The sequence below is a fragment of the Salmo salar genome, unplaced genomic scaffold, assembly GCF_905237065.1.
Source record: "Salmo salar unplaced genomic scaffold, Ssal_v3.1, whole genome shotgun sequence".
Classification (NCBI taxonomy): Eukaryota; Metazoa; Chordata; class Actinopteri; order Salmoniformes; family Salmonidae; genus Salmo; species Salmo salar.
The window spans coordinates 603,119-624,962 of NW_025550944.1; the positions used below are offsets into that span (position 1 = coordinate 603,119).

General features: G+C 41.2%; 2 protein-coding genes across 6 annotated transcripts in view; both read right to left on the minus strand.

Annotated features, from left to right (window-relative positions):
* Nucleotides 1-21,844, minus strand: part of xpo1b (exportin 1 (CRM1 homolog, yeast) b) — a 79,323-nt gene continuing 57,479 nt past the window's right edge. For all 4 annotated transcript variants that reach the window (XM_045714168.1, XM_045714170.1, XM_045714169.1 and 1 more), the window contains exons 18-25: nucleotides 21,121-21,304; nucleotides 20,598-20,704; nucleotides 16,924-17,118; nucleotides 15,757-15,925; nucleotides 7,804-7,938; nucleotides 5,825-5,984; nucleotides 2,141-2,237; nucleotides 1-1,780 (exon numbers count right to left, since the gene is read on the minus strand). In XM_045714168.1, the coding sequence (XP_045570124.1) occupies nucleotides 1,634-1,780; nucleotides 2,141-2,237; nucleotides 5,825-5,984; nucleotides 7,804-7,938; nucleotides 15,757-15,925; nucleotides 16,924-17,118; nucleotides 20,598-20,704; nucleotides 21,121-21,304 (1,194 nt within the window). In that variant the 3' untranslated portion in view covers nucleotides 1-1,633. The remainder of the gene's footprint in view (nucleotides 1,781-2,140; nucleotides 2,238-5,824; nucleotides 5,985-7,803; nucleotides 7,939-15,756; nucleotides 15,926-16,923; nucleotides 17,119-20,597; nucleotides 20,705-21,120; nucleotides 21,305-21,844) is intronic.
* On the minus strand, nucleotides 2,244-4,013 carry LOC123740646 (uncharacterized). 2 transcript variants are annotated; one of them, XM_045714173.1, is made up of 2 exons: nucleotides 2,676-4,013; nucleotides 2,244-2,516 (listed from the first exon to the last, which is right to left on the minus strand). In XM_045714173.1, the coding sequence occupies exons 1-2, from the start codon at nucleotides 3,968-3,970 to the stop codon at nucleotides 2,333-2,335; spliced, it is 1,479 nt and encodes a 492-aa protein (XP_045570129.1). In that variant the 5' UTR covers nucleotides 3,971-4,013; the 3' UTR covers nucleotides 2,244-2,332. The 2 variants fall into 2 exon arrangements, with proteins under 2 accessions (XP_045570129.1, XP_045570128.1); XM_045714172.1 differs by having other exon boundaries at nucleotides 2,244-2,520; nucleotides 2,596-4,013.

Sequence of the window (21,844 nt, forward strand, 5' to 3'; positions counted from 1 at the left end):
TTATAAAATCCTCAACTTTAATCAGTTCAAAAAGTTTCACAACAACTGGAACGAGTAGAGAAGGGGAACTATTTGCCATTTACAGATTGAGTGTGGATTAGGATTTATACATTTGTTGCTTAATTAAACTGTTGTCAACTACTTATTTCACTCTGGAATAAAAGCCTTTTGTTTTATTTTGGATAGAAGAGATGTTATAAAGATCCAAATGAAATGTAAACCGAGTTGTTGTTATTTTTGCTTGTCTTCTAGGTAGTGTTGTTGAAGCACTACTAGCATGGTAAACAATGTCAATTAGTTCCAATTCAGACTGACACAAGTTAAACAGGAGTTTGTTATAAAGATGCAGCCATCTTGAACCCATAAATAAAATTTCAATAACCGCTTCTTCTTTCAGTTAAAGGTCCATTTTAATGAAGAGCTCACTACGGGAGCAACGATCCTCGCAGAGGAAAACTAAACGCCCATGTCGTCTAGGCGACAGCACACGCACTCAACACACCCACAAAAATACAGTAAATAATAATGATGTTCCCATGGTAATTCATGTGCTATAGAATTGGGATGATATGCACATAATCTGACTGTCTTGCTCCGATGATGCTCCTTCCTGTCTTCCTAGTTCCCGCCTCGTCACAGCCAGGCGACCAAACGCAGTAGGTTTCTTTCAGTTGGGCGGAGGTTCAACCAATGAGCACGGCCGCTAGCCTGACCACCTGACACACAAAGCAGCAGCATCTCTGACTTCCTTCCTTCATAATCCGCTAGCTTCACATTCTAACCACAATGCATTGGGTTGGGAATCAGACGCAGGGTGCACACACATACTTCTAGAATACCACTTCATTCCTTCTAGTCTGTCCGTCTGTCACACAATAGTTCTAGAAGCCTCTTTGCTGAGAACTTTTTGACACATATGCCTTGTTTCACAAAAACTTTCCTCAGTCTCTCTCTCTCTCTATATATATATATAGAGAGAGAGATAACATGTGAAGGGGAGAACAAGGAGGGAAGGAAACAAAACAAGTAAAGTTCAGAAGTCTTATCCACATACGTCTGCAGCTGGGGGGGTGATGACCCATGACAGCTAGGGGGGTGATGACCCATGACAGCTAGGGGGGTGATGACCCATGACAGCTAGGGGGGGTGATGACCCATGACAGCTAGGGGGGGTGATGACCCATGACAGCTAGGGGGGGTGATGACCCATGACAGCTAGGGGGGGTGATGACCCATGACAGCTAGGGGGGGTGATGACCCATGACAGCTAGGGGGGTGATGACCCATGACAGCTAGGGGGGGTGATGACCCATGACCAAATTAACAATACAAGTTTGGGTTAAACAGTGGAAACATATCACCCAGAAGTCTCCATATAAAACGTAGCGTAGGTGCTATGTATAACGGCCACGGGGTGACGTGGTACGTCGTCATTTACATATTGACATGGTTTTGGTCGACAAAACACCTGATGGATGAGGACGTGCGTGTCTGCTCTCTCCGTACCTCAGCAAAGTGACCGGGGGCCTCCCACCTCTGTTCTGTTAGGGTTAGTTGTGTGTGTTTGTTGGTATGCCTGTATGTACAGTAACAGCAGTTTGGTTCATGTGGCGTGTCGCAGGGGCTGGACGTCTCAATCACACATCTCCTCAGGTATTTCATGTGGGTTGAGGATACCAGGAACTGACATCTGCAGCTTGTGTTTCTCCTCCTGCGCCTGACGCAGCGATGCCTCCCGCTCCTCCAGGAACAGGTCTGTGGTGTCCTCCCCTGCAAACTCCTACAGGAGGAGAGAGAGAGAGAGAGACATTACCACACACAAATACAGACAGACAGACAACAGGTCTGTGGTGTCCTCTCCTACAGGAGGAGAGAGAAACATTACCACACACAAATACAGACAGACAGACAACAGGTCTGTGGTGTCCTGTCCTACAGAAGGAGAGAAGGGGGTCCGTGTATATAAACACAAATACTTTTCCAAGATTGTTACATCATACTAATGTGGTTCCTAAGATGTTAAACACTTCCAAGGCGTTCTGAGATCTCATCATCTGACTGCAACTGCAATAAAGATGACCTTGAATGCCCCCCCAAGGTCATTTCTACTGAGGAACCTCGGTTGGAGGAAAAGGCTCACCTTAATCTGTACCAGGAAGTCCCTCAGGTGTTCCTTGAAGGCTGCAATATCCTGGTTTAGACTGAACAGTCCTGTTACAAACACCTTGACCTGGGCACTGGGGGACAAGACAACTTAGGAGACATAGAAAAACAGGACAACAGTGGTCTAGTCGTGGTCGCACACCGCCGACTCTGGACCACACCATGACCCTCAGGGTACATTTCTACCTCCCTCTCTGTATCTCTCCACCACGGGTAAGGCAGACTGTGTGATAACCGGACACTTGAAAACACACTGGGTATACTGTATGTTTGGTTTGACTGAAACACATGACGTACTGGGTATACTGTATGTTGGTTTGACTGAAACACATGACGTACTGGGTATACTGTATGTTGGTTTGACTGAAACACTGGGTATACTGTATGTTGGTTTGACTGAAACACATGACGTACTGGGTACACTGTATGTTGGTTTGACTGAAACACATGACGTACTGGGTATACTGTATGTTGGTTTGACTGAAACACATGACGTACTGGGTATACTGTATGTTGGGTTTGACTGAAACACATGACGTACTGGGTATACTGTATGTTGGTTTGACTGAAACACATGACGTACTGGGTATACTGCATGTTGGTTTGACTGAAACATGACGTACTGGGTATACTGTATGTTGGTTTGACTGAAACACATGACGTACTGGGTATACTGTATGTTGGTTTGACTGAAACACATGACGTACTGGGTACACTGCATGTTGGTTTGACTGAAACACATGACGTACTGGGTATACTGTATGTTGGTTTGACTGAAACACATGACGTACTGGGTATACTGTATGTTGGTTTGACTGAAACACATGACGTACTGGGTATACTGTATGTTGGTTTGACTGAAACACATGACGTACTGGGTATACTGTATGTTGGTTTGACTGAAACACATGACGTACTGGGTATACTGTATGTTGGTTTGACTGAAACACATGACGTACTGGGTATACTGTATGTTGGTTTGACTGAAACACATGACGTACTGGGTATACTGTATGTTGGTTTGACTGAAACACATGACGTACTGGGTATACTGTATGTTGGTTTGACTGAAACACATGACGTACTGGGTATACTGTATGTTGGTTTGACTGAAACATGACGTACTGGGTACACTAGATGTTGGTTTGACTGAAACACATGACGTACTGGGTATACTGTATGTTGGTTTGACTGAAACATGACGTACTGGGTATACTGTATGTTGGTTTGACTGAAACACATGACGTACTGGGTACACTGTATGTTGGTTTGACTGAAACATGACGTACTGGGTATACTGTATGTTGGTTTGACTGAAACACATGACGTACTGGGTATACTGCATGTTGGGTTTGACTGAAACATGACGTACTGGGTATACTGTATGTTGGTTTGACTGAAACACATGACGTACTGGGTACACTGCATGTTGGTTTGACTGAAACACATGACGTACTGGGTATACTGTATGTTGGTTTGACTGAAACACATGACGTACTGGGTATACTGTATGTTGGTTTGACTGAAACATGACGTACTGGGTACACTGCATGTTGGTTTGACTGAAACACATGACGTACTGGGTACACTGTATGTTGGTTTGACTGAAACACATGACGTACTGGGTATACTGTATGTTGGTTTGACTGAAACACATGACGTACTGGGTATACTGTATGTTGGTTTGACTGAAACATGACGTACTGGGTACACTGCATGTTGGTTTGACTGAAACACATGACGTACTGGGTCTGTGCCTCGACAAAATCCTGACTCGGAACTCTACAGACAATTCCTTCGACCTCATGGCTTGGTTTTTGCTCTGACATTCACTGTCAACTGTGGGACCTTATATAGACAGGTGTTTTCCTTTCCAAATCATGTCCAATCCATTTCATTTACCACAGGTGGACTCCAATCAAGTTGTAGAAACATCTCAAGGATGATCAATGGAAACAGGATGCAACTGAGCTCAATTGTGAGTCTCATAGCAAAGGAATACTTATGTAAATAAGGTATCTGTTTTTTATTTTTAGTACATTTGCAAACATTTGTAAAACCTGTTTATGCTTTGTCATTGTGAGGTATTGTGTGTAGATTGCTGAGTATTTTATGAAATGTAATCCATTCTAGAATAAGGCTGTAATGTAACTAAATGTGGAAAAGGTCAAAGGGTCTGAATACTTTCAGAATGCACTGAACATGGAGATAGTTTAGTGCCTAAAATATGGGGATAAATACATGGAAAATAATAATAGTTTTCTGATCTTTCTTATATCCCTCAGATATAGGACAAACACTTCAGAACAAACTTTCTGTTGTTGTATCTGTTGTTCCATGTAGTGAATCTCTTATTCAATGTGTTGGTATGAGCTAATAGCAGTAAGGACTATCTGTCATTCAATGTGTTTCTATTGGCTAATAGCAGTAAAGACTATCTGTTATTCAATGTGTTTCTATTGGCTAATAGCAGTAAGGACTATCTGTTATTCAATGTGTTTCTATTGGCTAATAGCAGTAAAGACTATCTGTTATTCAATGTGTTTCTATTGGCTAATAGCAGTAAGGACTATCTGTTATTCAATGTGTTTCTATTGGCTAATAGCAGTAAAGACTATCTGTTATTCAATGTGTTTCTATTGGCTAATAGCAGTAAGGACTGTCTGTTATTCAATGTGTTTCTATTGGCTAAAAGCAGTAAGGACTATCTGTTATTCAATGTGTTTCTATTGGTCAATAGCAGTAAGGACTGTTATTCAATGTGTTTCTATTGGCTAATAGCAGTAAGGACTGTCTGTTATTCTATGTGTTTCTATTGGCTAATAGCAGTAAGGACTATCTGTTATTCAATGTGTTTCTATTGGCTAATAGCAGTAAGGACTATCTTGTTGTTCTATGTAGTGAATCTGTTATTCAATGTGTTAGTATGGGCTAATAGCAGTAAGCAATGTTCCCTCTAAGGTGCGTGCGTGTGCGGGCACGCAGCTCCCCTGGGAGACTGCCGCACAGAAGAAATATCAGCCCGTGCAGAGATGCATGAGATTAAACTTCACTCAACTTTAAAGAGTTTTCCCCTTTAGTTAAAACTATCAACGTTTCCCTTTACTGTGGGAATTGTAATTGAATCAACGCAATATTAACCACATTCAATTAAACATACCGAAACTAAACGAACTATGCAAGACTTAGTATGCAAAACTAATTATGCAAGATATTTTCTTGTAGGCAGAACGCATCGGAGTAGGATTCTATTGCATTAACAGGCACGACTCAAGCCCGTACTCTACACAGACCGGTACCATAACCAATCATAGCTGCAGTAGGCCTATATGCAAATAGACCATTGCCATATATGGATCTGTGCGGCATTTTCCTTTCTGTTTTCCATGAGTTCATCTACAACTCCAGCACCTGCTAAAAGTACCTGGATGTGCCTATGTTCTTCAGCTTTCGTCCATATATGGATTTGTGCCATTCACTTTCAACTGGACTGTTTTTACAGCATGAGCGGTCATGAGTAGATGCATTTGTATTTTGTGTATTTTGAGACAGGGTGGAATAGCTAAGTAGCCAATAGGCAGAGGGTAGCATAATTTTCCTGATTCTCTAATAATGGTATGGAAATAATGATGAATTTTATTTTGTTCATAAAGGTACTTACTCCTGTAGATGTGGGAAAGCAGTTTTGAGCAGGTTGGCCACGTACTCCTGTATGAAGACCTGGTTGTTGCTGGGGTTGGAGGGGTTGAGCTGGGTGTTGATCTTCCCTTCCTCCACCAGGTTAAACATGTAGGTCAGGATGGAGGCATGCATCGTCAGGCCTGGGGGAGAGGCAGAGAGACACACACAACCAGACATGCACAGTTACGTGACATGGATTTATACAAAATGGTAAAACAGAACAAGAGATGTGTGTTCTTCCTGGCAGTTTGTGCGTGTGTCCCAGCTAACACATAACGTTCTGAGAACCATATGTTACTTAGAACTTGGTGAGAGCGTGGTTGTCCTATGGTTATTTAGCATACAACCTTGCCACAACTTCCTGGGAATGGTGCAGGATAGTTGCTTGGCTTTGGAACATTCTCTGCACATTTAACTTGACAAAAGAAAAACGCTATTTGCTTTGTAAATCATTACTTTAACAAAACGTTTCCTAAAAGTTCAAACATGATTACATTTACATGGTTACAATTTTGGTAATGTTCTAGGAACGTTCTCCGACTGGTTTGACATTGGGAATGTTCTCAAATAGTCCAGAGAACCTTAAGAAACAGTTGTTCTTTGGGAATTTCAGTAATTCAGCATAACATTTCCTACAGGTTTCCTCATGGTTCTATTTAAAATCATGTTCTCAATTTGTTCCAAGAACGTTAAGAAAACTTTCCATTAAAAAAACACAAGAAAACATTAGTAACGGTCAGAGAACATTCTAAGGATGTAATTGGAAAAAACATTAATTCTCAGAACGTAAAGTAAACGTTAGTAACGTTCTAAGAATGTTATTTAAAAACATATACATTCCGTTCTCAGCATCAACAAAATCTCTATTCTCCATCTTGTTAAGTGTGTTCAGGTGTTAGCCGTGCCCACTGATTGGCCACAGCTGATCTTAATGAGTCCTTGTTTCCTTTGAAATGGGGTCTGTTTGAATAGACTAAAAGGAACAGCTTTGTATGTGTAAAACATATGGCATGCTAGCTCCATCCTTCTGGGTCAGTGGACTAATTCCATGAATAGAAGATTATAGGTTTGAATCCCACTGATGCCGTTTCACAGTAAAACAGAAATGTGCTTGTAGGGCTGAGAATTGCCAGAGACCTCACGATACGATATCACAATACTTAAGTGCTGATATTATATGTATTCGATACTGTGATTTTATTGCGATTTGATGTTCCAAACATATTTCTCACCATATGTCTGCTGCAGAGGGACAAGAGAGAACCATGAGACAATGAGTTGGAAATAAAAAAGTGCTGAAAACAAATTGTCCCCCTTTTTTAAAAAGATGGAGAACAAGCTATGAAGGAAAAATACTGGAGTTTTGGTGCAGGTAAAGCCAACTAGCACTAACATAATATTGTCAAACCAATACATCATCAAAAATAATATCCCAATCTGTAACTGTATACATTTTCCCCCCATCACTATGTGTTCTCATGATTAATGCCTAAGGAAATTCATTTCCATGTATCCTATCAGTGCGTGGAGTTAAAAAATAACCCAAAATAACCTAGCAGTGTTAGGTTCAGTGAAAGTTTTAAGGAAGTTATTTAAAAATCTCAAAATAACCTATAATTTCCGTTCTCAGAGAATTAATAAAACCTTCTAGGAAAACTTTCAAGGAACCAGAGTAAAAGGTTCTCAGAACCTCCCTGCAACCTATAAAAGTACGTTACAAGAACAGGAAAAATGTTCACTTCCATTCTCAGAAAGTAAAAAAAAATGTTTTTTACATTTACCAGTCAGGAAACGTATGGCTTCGTCCCCAGAACCATTGGGAAACAAAAAACGTTAGTTCCCACAACTTCCAAGGAACCAAATGTGCTAGCTGGGGTGTGTGTGCGTGCTCATCGTCAGTGTGTGTGTGTGCGTTGCATCCGTGTGTGTGCGTTGCATCCATGTGTGTACTGTACTCACCAGCAGTGTGTGATGTGTCAGTGACCACAGAGAAGATGTGTTGGAGGATGTCACAGAAGTATGTCTGGTAGAAGCTCTGTGCTGCAGCCTCTTCCTGAGTCACGTTCTGCAGTAGAGTGTAGAGGATCTGAAGACCTGCCACAGGAACATACACAATATGTATCATATACAGTGCATTCGAAAAGTTCAGACCCTTTGACTTTTTCTACATTTTCTTACGTTACAGCCTTATTCTAAAATTGATTATTGTTTTTTTTCCTCAATCGACACAATACCCCATAATGACATCACAATACCCCATAATGACATCACAATACCCCATAATAACAAAGCAAAAACTGTGTCCAATGTATCCAACTCATTCAAAGGTTTTTCTTTATTTGTACTATTTTCTACATTGTAGAATAATAGTGAAGACATCAAAACTATGAAATAACACCTATGGAATCATGTAGTAACCAAAAAAGTGTTAAACAAATAAAAATATATTTTAGATTCTTCAAAGTAGACACCCTTTGCCTTGATGACAGCTTTGCACACTCTTGGCATTCTCTCAACCAGCTTTATGAGGTGGTCATCTGGAATGCATTTCAATAAACAGGTGTGTCTTGTTAAAAGTTAATTTGTGGAATTTATTTCCTTCTTAATGTGTTTGAGCCAATGTGTTGTGTTGTGACAAGGTAGGGCGGTATACAAAATTTAGCCCTATTTGGTAATAGACCAAGTCCATATTATGGCAAGAATAGCTGAAATTTTATTTTACCTATATTTAACTAGGCAAGTCAGTTAACTTCTTGGGGCTATGTGGGACGCTAGCGTGCCACCCGTGGTGCACCCTATCAACAGCAGGTGCATTTCAAGAGCGGCAAATTTGAAACCAAATAAATGTCAAAATTCACATTTTTCAAACATACAACTATCTTACACCCTTTGAAAGATAAACATCTCCTTAATCTAACCACGTTGTCCGATTTCAAAAAGGTTTTATGGCGAAAGCATAAAGTTAGATTATGTTAGGAGAGTACATTGACAATAGCTGTGTGTAATGTTTTGTCAATTCAAAGACGGGCGTCACCAAACCATAAAACCAGCTAAAATGATGCACTAACCTTTTACAATCTCCATCAGATGACACTCCTAGGACATTATGTTAGACAATGCATGCATTTTTAGTTCTATCAAGTTCATATTTATATCCAAAAACAGCGTTTTACTATGGCATTGATGTTGAGGAAATCGTTTTCCTCCAATAACCGGCAGTCAAGTCAGCACCACAAATTAAATAATTAAAATTAGAAAACATTGGTAAAATATTATATTGTCATTTAAAGAATTATAGATTTACATCTCTTGAACGCAATCAACTTGCCAGATTTAAAAATAACCTTACTGGGAAATCACACTTTGCAATAATCTGAGCACTGCGCCCAGAAAAATATGCTTTGCTATACAGACAAACGGCCATGTTGGAGAGATCTAAAATCGAAAATACTATGTAAATAATCCATTACCTTTGATTCTCTTCATCAGATGTCACTTCCAGGAATCCCAGGTCCATAACGAATGTAGTTTTGTTAAAAAAAGCTCATCATTTATATCCCAAAAGCTCCGTGTTGTTAGCACATGATCTAAGCCAGCCGGACTTCTCGTCATGAACGAGGGGAAAAAATATATTTACGTTCGTTCAAACATGTCAAACATTGTATAGCATAAATCATTAGTGCCTTTTTTAACCAGAACATGAATAATATTCAAGGTGGACGAATGCATTCTCTTTTATAACGTATTGGAACGAGGGTACCCAACATGAACTTCGCGCCAGAGTCTAATCGGCCATCACGGTTCCATGGCTCTTGTTCGGTCAGATCTCACAGTAAAAGACTCAAAACACTTTGTAAAGGCTGGTGACATCTAGTGGAAGCAATAGGAAGTGCCAAAACATTAATCAACCCCTGTGTGTTTCAATGGCATAAGCTTAAAGGTAATTCAACACATCAGGTATCCACTTCCTGTCAGAAAATGTCTCAGGGTTTTGCCTGCCAAATGAGTTCTGTTATACTCACAGACACCATTCAAACAGTTTTAGAAACTTTAGGGTGTTTTCTATCCATATATAATAAGTATATGCATATTCTAGTTACTGGGTAGGATTAGTAACCAGATGAAATCGGGTACGTTTTTTTATCCAGCCGTGAAAATACTGCCCCCTAGCCCCAACAGGTTAAGAACAAATTCTTATTTACAATGACAGCCTAGGAACAGTGGGTTAACTGCCTTATTCAGGGGCAGAACAACAGATTTTTACCTTGTCAGCTCGGGGATTCAATCCAGTAACCTTTCAGATACTGGCCCAACTCTCTAACCACTAGGCTACCTGCCACCCCCAAAATAAGCAAAGAGAAACAACAGTCCATCATTACTTTAAGACATGAAGGTCAGTCAATCCGAGCATGAGTGAGGTCGGGCACTGATGTTGGGCGATTAGGCCTGGCTCGCAGTCAGCGTTCCAATTCATCCCAAAGGTGTTTGATGGGGTTGAAGTCAGGGCTCTGTGCAGGCCAGTCAAGTCTTTCCACACCGATCTCGACAAACCATTTCTGTATGGACCTCACTTTGTGCACAGGGGCATTGTCATGCTTAAACAGGAAAGGGCCTTCCTCAAACTGTTGCCACAAAGTCGGAAGCACAGAATCATCTAGAATGTCATTGTATGCTGTGGCGTTAAGATTTCCCTTCTCTGGAATGAAGGGGCCTAGCCTGAACCATGAAAAACAGCCCCAGACCATTATTCCTCCTCCACTAAACTTTACACTTGGCACTATGCATTGGGGTAGGTAGAGTTCTCCTGGCATTCGCCAAACCCAGATTCGTCCGTCGGACTGCCAAATGGTGAACCGTGATTCATCACTCCAGAGAATGTGTTTCCACTGCTCCAGAGTCCAATGGCGGCTAGCTTTACAGCTCTCCAGACGACGCTTGGCATTGCGCATGGTGATCTTAGGCTTGTTTGCGGCTGCTACGCCATGGAAACCCATTTCATGAAGCTCCGACGAACACTTCTTGTGCTGACGTTGCTTCCAGAGGGAATTTGGAACTTGGTACTGAGTGTTGTGTGGCCTACAACTTCAAGGCTGAGCCGTTGTTGCTCCTAAACGTTTCCACTTCACAATAACAGCACTTACAGTTGACCGGGGCAGTTCTAGCAGGGCAGACATTTTACCAACTGACTTGTTGGAAAGGTGGCATCCTATGACGGTGCAACGTTCAAAGTCACTGAGCTCTTCAGTAAGGGCATTCTACTGCCAATGTTTGTCTATGGAGATTGCATGGTTGTGTGCTAGAATTTATACACCTGTAAGCAACGGGTGTGGCTGAAATAGCCAAATCCACAAATTTGAAGGGGTGTCCATATACTTTTGTATATGTAGTGCATTTACAATAGAAAATCCATATGTATGCATGTGTGTCTCCTCAAAGTCCCCGGTGTTCCATAAGGTGTATTTAATCTGTTTTTGAAAATCTGATTCTACTGCTTGCATCAGTTACTTGATGTGGAATAGAGTTCCATGTAGTCATGGCTCTATGTAGTTACTTAATTATAATATAATAACACACAGAAATACGAGCCATAGGTCATTAATATGGTGAAATCCGGAAACTATCATTTCGAAAACAAAACGTTTATTCTTTCAGTGAAATACGGAACCGTTCCGTATTTTATCTAACGGGTTGCATCCCTAAGTCTAAATATTGCTGTTACATTGCACAACCTTCAATGTTATGTCATAATTATGTACAATTCTGGCAAATTAATTACGGTCTTTGTTAGGAAGAAATGGTCTTCACACAGTTCGCAACGAGCCAGGCGGCCCAAACTGCTGCATATACCCTGACTCTGCTTGCACAGAACGCAAGAGAAGTGACACAATTTCCCTAGTTAAAAGAAATTCATGTTAGCAGGCAATATTAACCTCTTACATCTAGACGTTCCGCTAGCGGAACACCTGCTCCAACATCCAATGATGGGCGTGGCGCGAAATACAAACTCCTCAAAAATACAAAAACTTCAATTTTTCAAACATATGACTATTTCACAGCATTTTAAAGATAAGACTCTCCTTTATCTAACCACACTGTCCGATTTCAAAAAGGCTTTACAACGAAAGCAAAACATTAGATTATGTCAGCAGAGTACCAAGCCAGAAATAATCAGACACCCATTTTTCAAGCTAGCATATAATGTCACAAAAACCCAGAAGACAGCTAAATGCAGCACAAACCTTTTATGATCTTCATCAGATGACAACCCTAGGACATTATGTTATACAATACATGCATGTTTTGTTCAATCAAGTTCATATTTATATCAAAAAACAGCTTTTTACATTAGCATGTGACGTTCAGAACTAGCATACCCCCCGCAAACTTCCGGCGAATTCACTAAGAGTTTACTAAATTACTCACGATAAACGTTCACAAAAAGCATAACAATTATTTAAAGAATTATAGATACAGAACTCCTCTATGCACTCGATATGTCCGATTTTAAAATAGCTTTTTGGTGAAAGCACATTTTGCAATATTCTAAGTACATAGCCCAGGCATCACGGGCTAGCTATTTAGACACCCGGCAAGTTTAGCACTCACCAATATCAGGTTTACTATTATAAAAGTTTGATTACCTTTTGTTGTCTTCGTCAGAATGCACTCCCAGGACTGCTACTTCAATAACAAATGTTGGTTTGGTCCAAAATAATCCATCGTTATATCCGAATAGCAACGTTTTGTTCGTGCGTCCCAGACACTATCTGAAATGGTAAATCAGGGTCGCAGCGTGGCGCAATTCGTGACAAAAAAATCGAAATATTCCATTACCGTACTTCGAAGCATGTCAACCGCTGTTTAAAATCCATTTTTATGCCATTTTTATTGTAAAAAAGCGATAATATTCCGACCGGGAATCTCCTTTTAGCTAAACAGAGGAAAGAAAACAAAGGTCGACGCGGGCACGCGCCTGAGTCTCACAGTACTGTAACCAGCCACTACCCAAACACGCTACTTTGTTTCAGCCAGAGCCTGCAAAGCCACGATTCAGCTTTTTACCGCCTTCTGAGACCCTATGGCAGCCGTAGGAAGTGTCACGGGACAGCTAAGATCCTCACTCTTCAATAAACAGAGACAAGAAGAACGACACCTTGTCAGACAGGCCACTTCCTGCCTGAAACCTTGTCAGGTTTTTGCCTGCCAAATGAGTTCTGTTATACTCACAGACACCATTCAAACAGTTTTAGAAACTTTAGGGTGTTTTCTATCCATATGTAATAAGTATATGCATATTCTAGTTACTGGGTAGGAGTGGTAACCAGATTAAATCGGACACGTTTTTTATCCAGCCGTGAAAATACTGCCCCCTAGCCATAACAGGTTAACTAAATATGCAGGTTTAAAAATATATACGTGTATTGATTTTAAGAAAGGCATTGATGTTTATGGTTAGGTACACATTGGTGCAACGACAGTGCTTTTTTTGCGAATTCGCTTGTTAAATCACCCGTTTGGCGAAGTAGGCTGTGATTCAATGATAAATTAACAGGCACCGCATCGATTATATGCAACGCAGGACAAGCTAGATAAACTAGTAACATCATCAACCATGTGTAGTTAACTAGTGATTATGTTAAGATTGACTGTTTTTTATAAGATAAGTTTAATGCTAGCTAGCACCTTACCTTGGCTCCTTGCTGCACTCGCATAACAGGTAGTCAGCCTGCCACGCAGTCTCCTCGTGGAGCGCAATGTAATCGGCCATAATCGGTGTCCAAAAATGCCGATTACCGATTGTTATGAAAACTTGAAATCGGCCCTAATTAATTGGCCATTCCGATTAATCGGTCGACCTCTAGATTAAACAGACAGCTCGGTGCATTCAGCATGTCAACACTTCTTACAAAAACAAGTAGTGATGAAGTCACTCTCTTCTCTACTTTGAGCCAGGAGAGATTTCCATACATATTATTAATGTTAGCTCTCTGTGTACTTTTAAGGGCCAGCCGTGCTGCTCTGTTCTGTGCCAATTGTAATTTTCCTGTCCCTCTTTGTGGCACCTGACCACACGACTGGATAGTAGTCCAGGTGCGACTAAACTAGGGCCTGTAGGACCTGCCTTGTTGATAGTGTTGTTAAGAAGGCAGAGCTGTGCATTTATTATGGACAGACTTCTTCCCATCTTAGCTACTGTTGTATCAACATGTTTTGACCATGACAGTTTACAATCCTGGGTTACTCCAAGCGGTTTAGTCACCTCAACTTCCTCAATTTCCACATTATTCATTACGAGATGTAGTTGAGGTTTAGGGTTTAGTGAATGATTTGTCCCATATACAATGCTTTTAGATTTGTAAATATTTAGGACTAACTTATTCCTTGCCACCCATTCTGAAACTGACTCCAGCTCTTTGTTAAGTGTTGCTGTGATTTAATTTGCTGTAGTAGCTGACGTGTATAGTGTTGAGTCATCCACATACAGACACACTGGCTTTACTCAAAGGTCATTAGTAAGGGTTGAAAAAAGAAAGGGGCCTAGACAGCTGCCCTGGGGAATTCCTGATTCTACCTGGATTATGTTGGAGAAGCTTCCATTAAAGAACACCCTCTGTGTTCTGTTAGACAGGTAACTCTTTATCCACAATATAGCAGGGGATGTAAAGCCATAACACATACGTTTTTCCAGCAGCAGACTATGATTGATAATGTCAAGATGCACTGATATCTAACAAAACAGCTTCCACAAGCTTTTTATCATCAACTTATCTCAGCCAATCATCAGTCATTTGTGTAAGTGCCGTGCACGTTGAATGTCCTTCCTTATAAGAGCGCTGAAAGTCAGTTGTCAATTTGTTTACTGTAAAATAGCATTGTATCTTGTCAAACACCATTTTTTCCAAAAGTTTACTAAGGGTTGGTAACAGGCTGATTGGTTGGCTATTTGAGTCAGTAAAGGGGGCTTTACTATTCTTGGGTAGCAGAATGAATTTAGCTTCCTTCCAGGCCTGAAGGCACACACTTTCTTGAAGGCTGAGACTGAAGATATGGCAAATAGGAGTGCCAATATCGTCCGCTATTATGTTGATAGACAACAATCATTTGTTCACCTCTTCCACACTCACTTTACGGAATTAAAAATTACAGTGCTTGTCTCATAATCAGTCGGTTATACTTGGATGTGTAAGGTCAGCATTTGTTGCTGGCATGTCATGCCTAACTTTGCTAATCTTGCCAATGAAAAAATAATTAAAGTAGTTGGCAATATCAGTTGGTTTTGTGATGAATGAGGCATCTGATTCAATGAATGATGGAGCTGAGTTTGCCTTTTTGCCCCAAATGTAATTGAATGTGCTCCAAAGCTTTTTACTATCATTCTTTATATAATCTATCTTTGTTTCATAGTATAGTTTCTTATTCTTTTAATTCAGTTTTAGTCACATTATTTCTCAATTTGCAGTACTTTTGCCAATCCGTTGAGCATCCAGGCTTATTTGTCATTCTTTTTGCCTCATTCCCATGAACCATACAATAGTTTTTTTTATTCATCAATCCAGGGGATTTAACAGTTTTTACAGTAATTTTCTTAATGGGTGCATGCTTATTAGTAACTGGAATAAGCAATTTCATAAAATGTGTCAAGTGCAGCGTCTGGTTGCTCCTCGTTACACACCACAGACAAGCAAATATTATTTACATTAACATAAGAATCACTACAAAACTTATTGTATGACCTCTTATACACTATATTAAGCCCAGCATTTGGAATTTTGGTTTTCCTAGATATGGCTACTATATTGTGTTCAGTACATCCAATGGATTTGGATACTGCTTTAAAGAAGATTTCTGCAGCATGTGTGTGTGTGTGTGTGTGTGTGTGTGTGTGTGTGTGTTGTGTGTGTGTGTTCTCACCGGTGTCGGCCACGTTCCTCATGGTGTGTTTGAAGGCCCAGATGATGGAGTCCAGCACCAGTTTGAACTGGGCCGGAGGGATGGCCAGGAATGCTGGGAAACAGTGGGAGTTGACCGCCTGCAGCAGGTAGAAGAAATGAGTCCTGTGTTCCGGGTACTCCTCAAAGTCCTGGAGGGAGAGAGTGAAACGGGCCATATTGATGAGAACCAACCGACAACAGTTGTAGGCACTAAAAAGATAGGTTGGCCTTGGTATTGGTAGAAGAACTGTTCACAACACTCCATGGAGAGAGACCCCCTACAGTCAGTATGGAAATGGAACACTCCATGGAGAGAGACCCCCTACAGTCAGTATGGAATTGGAACACTCCATGGAGAGTGACACCCTACAGTCAGTATGGAAATGGAACACTCCATGGAGAGAGACCCCCTACAGTCAGTATGGAAATGGAACACTCCATGGAGAGAGACCCCCTACAGTCAGTATGGAAATGGAACACTCCATGGAGAGAGACCCCCTACAGTCAGTATGGAAATGGAACACTCCATGGAGAGAGACCCCCTACAGTCAGTATGGAAATGGAACACTCCATGGAGAGAGACCCCCTACAGTCAGTATGGAAATGGAGATCTCAGTGAACTACCTCTTTAAAATTGACTTCTTTTGCTGTCATTTTTATTTTTTCAGAGGGGGGTTACAGGTACAAAAACAATCAAATCAATGCATACAAGGTAACCCGACCCATTCCCCCCCTCAGTCCCCATCCACCCACCCACATCCTCCCTCTCCACCCAGAAACCATGCTTCCTACACCCTCAGATTACGGGATGCCAAGGTCAGATTTTCCCATATTCTGTTCCAGTTAAAGCGTTGTTCAGATTCAATTAGATCTGTAGAATTGACTCTTTTAATGTCTAGCTCAGAATATGAGCTTTCCAAAAGTTGTTTATATATTATTGAGATCAGTCCTTTCAGGAACCCAGATCATTTATTTATAAATCACATCATTGGATGTTTTGGTAGTTTGGTTTGTACTTTTGACAAGTTTTGCCTACTATGTCAAGGATTTACAGCCATACTGACTTCAACATGTTAAGAGTACATTTTATACATTTTCAAGATGAAAGTTTAGGACAATACCCACTATTAATAATGCTGATACGTACTTTATTGATCATGTTGAGCGTGCATTCGAACACGGCATCGAAGATCTGCGGGATCTCCCCGGTGATGTGTCCGCCCAGCTTGTTGACGATGGTTGCCATGGTGCTGAGGACCTCGGGCTCCCGGGCGGCGGGGACGTTGCGCTGGTAGTCGATGAGAACGGCGTCGAGCAGCGGCGGAACAAAGTTCTCCCCCACCTGGAAGGAAGGAACACCGGAAGGGAAGAGAGGATGGGATTAACGGACAGATCAACGCGGCAGAGGGAGGAATGTTGTTGTTATGTTCTCACCAGGTTATTGTAGGACAGGACTGAGGTCAGTGTGTGTGTGTTTGTTACTAAGGACTAAGTGACCAACACGGTTCCTGGAGTACACACAGGACTGACAAGTACTGCTTTAAACAGTCAGGTTGGACAGTCTAGGGTGTACAAGTCTTTTCTGTCATGTAGTTTTTCATTGAAACACCTCCGCTGTCTTCCATTGGGATATATGTAGTAACAATATATCCTGATACATGTAGTAACAATATATCCTGATACATGTAGTAACAATATATCCTGATACATGTACCGTAAATTCCGGACTATAAGCCGCAACTTTTTTCCCATGCTTTGAACTTCGCGGCTTAAACAATGATGTGGCTAATATATGGATTTTTCCCGCTTTCAAATTTGTGGGTCCTGACAGCGTGGAGCATTGTCAAAAAATCCACTATCAAGAGGGCTCAGCGGGGGATTTGCCTCTGGATGAAAGTGACGAGAGCGACAATGAAAACGATCCAATATCGGATGAAGCAATTCTGAGGCTATTCAACTCCGACACCGAGGGAGATGACTTCAGTGGTTTCAGTGCACAGGAGGAGGAAGATAGTGACCAATGACTTTCTTGGTAGGCTACTGTTTACTGCTAATTTTTTATTTTTTGTTACAAGCCGTGTTTCGTTAAAGCCTATTTATTTTTGTTACAAGCCGTGCTTCGTTAAAGCCTATTTATTTTTGTTACAAGCCGTGTTTCGTTAAAGCCTTTGTAAAGTTCATTTGTTTCAATGTACCGGTAGGCACCTGCGGCTTATAGACATGTGCGGCTTATTTATGTTCAAAATAATATATATTTTTTTATTCAGTGGGTGCGGCTTATATTCAGGTGCGCTTAATAATCCGGAAATTACGGTAGTAACAATATATCCTGATACATGTAGTAACAATATATCCTGATACATGTAGTAACAATATATCCTGACATATGTAGTAACAATATATCCTGATACATGTAGTAACAATATATCCTGATATATGTAGTAACAATATATCCTGATATATGTAGTAACAATATATCCTGATATATGTAGTAACAATATATCCTGATATATGTAGTAACAATATATCCTGATACATGTAGTAACAATATATCCTGATACATGCAGTAGCAATATATACTGATATATGTAGTAACAATATATCAGGATATATGTAGTAACAATATATCCTGATACATGCAGTAGCAATATATCCTGATATATGTAGTAACAATATATCAGGATATATGTAGTAACAATATATCCTGATATATGTAGTAACAATATATCCTGATACATGTAGTAACAATATATCCTGATATACAGTTTAAGTCAGAAGTTAACATACACCTTGCCGAAATACATTTAAACTCAGTTTTTCACAATTCCTGACATTTAATCCTAGTAAAAAATCCCTGTCTTAGGTCAGTTAGGATCACCACTTTATTTTAAGAATGTGAAACGTCAGAATAATAGTAGAGAGAACGATTTTTATTTCTTTCATCACATTCCCAGTGGGTCAGAAGTTTACATACACTCAATTAGTATTTGGTAGCATTGCCTACATTTTTTTTTAACTTGGGTCAAATGTTTCGGGTAGCCTTCCACAAGCTTCCCACAATAAGTTGGGTGAATTTTGGCCCATTCCTCCTGACAGAGCTGGTGTAACTGAGTCAGGTTTGTAGGCCTCCTTGCTCGCAGACGCCTTTTCAGTTCTGCCACACATTTTCTATAGGATTGAGGTAAAGGCTTTGTGATGGCCACTCCAACACCTTGACTTTGTTGTCCTTAAGCCATTTTGCCACAACTTTGGAAGTATGCTTGGGGTCATTGTCCATTTGGAAGACCCATTTGCGACCAAGCTTTATCTTCCTGACTGATGTCTTGAGATGTTGCTTCAATATATCCACGTCATTTTCCTTCCACATGATGCCATCTATTTTGTGAAGTGCACCAGTCCCTCAAAGCACCCCCACAACATGATGCTGCCATCCCCGTGCTTCACGATTGGGATGGTGTTCTTCGGCTTGCAAGCCTCCCCATTTTTCCTCCAAACATAACAATGGTCATTATGGCCAAACAGTTCTATTTTTGTTTCATTAGACCAGAGGACATTTCTCCAAAAAGTACGATCTTTGTCCCCATGTGCAGTTTCAAACAGTAGTCTGACTTCTTTATGGCGGTTTTGGAGCAGTGGCTTCTTCCTTGCTGAGCAGCCTTTCAGGTTATGTCGATATAGGACTCGTTTTACTGTGGATGTAAATACTTTTGTACCTGTTTCATCCAGCATCTTCACAAGGTCCTTTGCTGTTGTTCTGGGATTGATTTGCACTTTTCGCACCAAAGTACGTTCATCTCTAGAAGACAGAATGCGTCTCCTTCCTGAGTGGTATGACGGCTGCGTGGTCTCATGGTGTTTATACTTGCGTACTATTGTTTGTACAGATGAACGTGGTACCTTCAGGCGTTTTGAAATTGCTCCCAAGGATGAACCAGACTTGTGGAGGTCTACAATTTTTTTTCTGAGGTCTTGGTTGATTTCTTTTGATTTTCCCATGATGTCAAGCAAAGAGGCACTGAGTTTGAAGGTAGGCCTTGAAATACATCCACAGGTACACCTCAAATTATGTAAATTAGCCTATCAGAAGCTTCTAAAGCCATGATGACATTTTCTGGAATTTTCCAAGCTGTTTAAAGGCACAGTCAACTTTGGTGTATGTAAACTTCTGACCCACTGGAATTGTGAAATAATATGTCTGTAAACAATTGTTGGAAAAATTACTTGTGTCATGCACAAAGTAGATGTCCTAACCGACTTGCCAAAACTATAGTTTGTTAACAAGAAATGTGTGGAGTGGTTGAAAAACCAACCTAAGTGTATGTAAACTTCCCACTTCAACTGTATGTAGTAACAATATATTCTGATACATGTAGTACCAATATCTTCCTGTCAGATGTGTATATATCTGATATATGTAGTACCAATATATTCCTGTCAGATGTGTATATATCTGATATATGTAGTACTAATATCTTCCTGTCAGATGTGTATATATCTGATATATGTAGTACCAATATCTTCCTGTCAGATGTGTATATATCTGATATATGTAGTACCAATATCTTCCTGTCAGATGTGTATATATCTGATATATGTAGTACCAATATCTTCCTGTCAGATGTGTATATATCTGATACATGTAGTACCAATATCTTCCTGTCAGACGTGTATATATCTGATATATGTAGTACCAATATCTTCCTGTCAGATGTGTATATATGTGATATATGTAGTACCAATATCTTCCTGTCAGATGTGTATATATGTGATATATGTAGTACCAATATCTTCCTGTCAGATGTGTATATATGTGTATCTCACCATCTGTGGATCGCTGGATCTGCTAACCCAGCCGGAGATGAGTTTGAGCGTCTCTCTTTTCACCGTCCTCATACTTCTGATCAGGGGCTGTTTCGTCACCATCTCTCCTGAAACGCACACCGCCAAGAGAACAGACGCATGAGGAAAGGACACACCGCCAAGAGAACAGACGCATGAGGAAAGGACACACCGCCAAGCGAACAGACGCATGAGGAAAGGACACACCGCCAAGAGAACAGACGCATGAGGAAAGGACACACCGCCAAGAGAACAGACGCATGAGGAAAGGACACACCGCCAAGAGAACAGACGCATGAGGAAAGGACACACCGCCAAGAGAACAGACGCATGAGGAAAGGACACACCGCCAAGAGAACAGACGCATGAGGAAAGGACACACCGCCAAGAGAACAGACGCATGAGGAAAGGACACACCGCCAACAGAAGAGATGCATGAGGAGAGGACACACACACACAGCCCCCAGCCCAACCCACCCCATCCCCCAAACACCCCCCCACTGACCGTTGGTCTGGATGGCTGCGGAGATGTTTTCACTGAGGCACTTGTAGACGTTGAGCATGTCCAGATAAATGCGTCCTAACTGGATAACGAAGGGGTGTCCCACGGCCTTACAAGCCCGGACGTTGGTCTTCAGGATGCTGCCTAGCTGCTTCACTGTCTCTGGGTCCTTCAGAATGTCCACGTTCTAACAGAGGGGAGTCAATCAATCACATGTCATTTATTAAGACCTTTTTACATCAGCAGATGTCATAAAGTGCTGTACAGAAACCCAGCCTAAAACCCCAAACAGCAAGCAATGCAGATGTAGAAGCACGGTGGCTAGGAAAAACTCCCTGGAAAGCAGGAACCTAGAAAGAAACCTAGAGAGGAACCAGGCTCTGAGGGGTGACCAGTCCTCTCCTGGCTGTACTGGGTAGAGAGGAACCAGGCTCTGAGGGGTGACCAGTCCTCTCCTAGCTGTACTGGGTAGAGAGGAACCAGGCTCTGAGGGGTGGCCAGTCCTCTCCTGGCTGTACTGGGTAGAGAGGAACCAGGCTCTGAGGGGTGACCAGTCCTCTCCTAGCTGTACTGGGTAGAGAGGAACCAGGCTCTGAGGGGTGGCCAGTCCTCTCCTAGCTGTACTGGGTAGAGAGGAACCAGGCTCTGAGGGGTGGCCAGTCCTCTCCTGGCTGTACTGGGTAGAGAGGAACCAGGCTCTGAGGGGTGACCAGTCCTCTCCTAGCTG

What these genes read in the sequence shown, in the direction of transcription:
- LOC123740646 (XM_045714172.1), bottom strand. Translation starts at nt 3,970, where the DNA reads ATGAGGTCGAAGGAATTGTCTGTAGAGTTCCGAGTCAGGATTTTGTCG. An exon ending in GTCATGTGTTTCAGTCAAAC is followed by an intron (nt 2,521 to 2,595) that starts CAACATACAGTG and finishes TTTCAGTCAAAC; the next exon opens with CAACATACAGTATACCCAGT.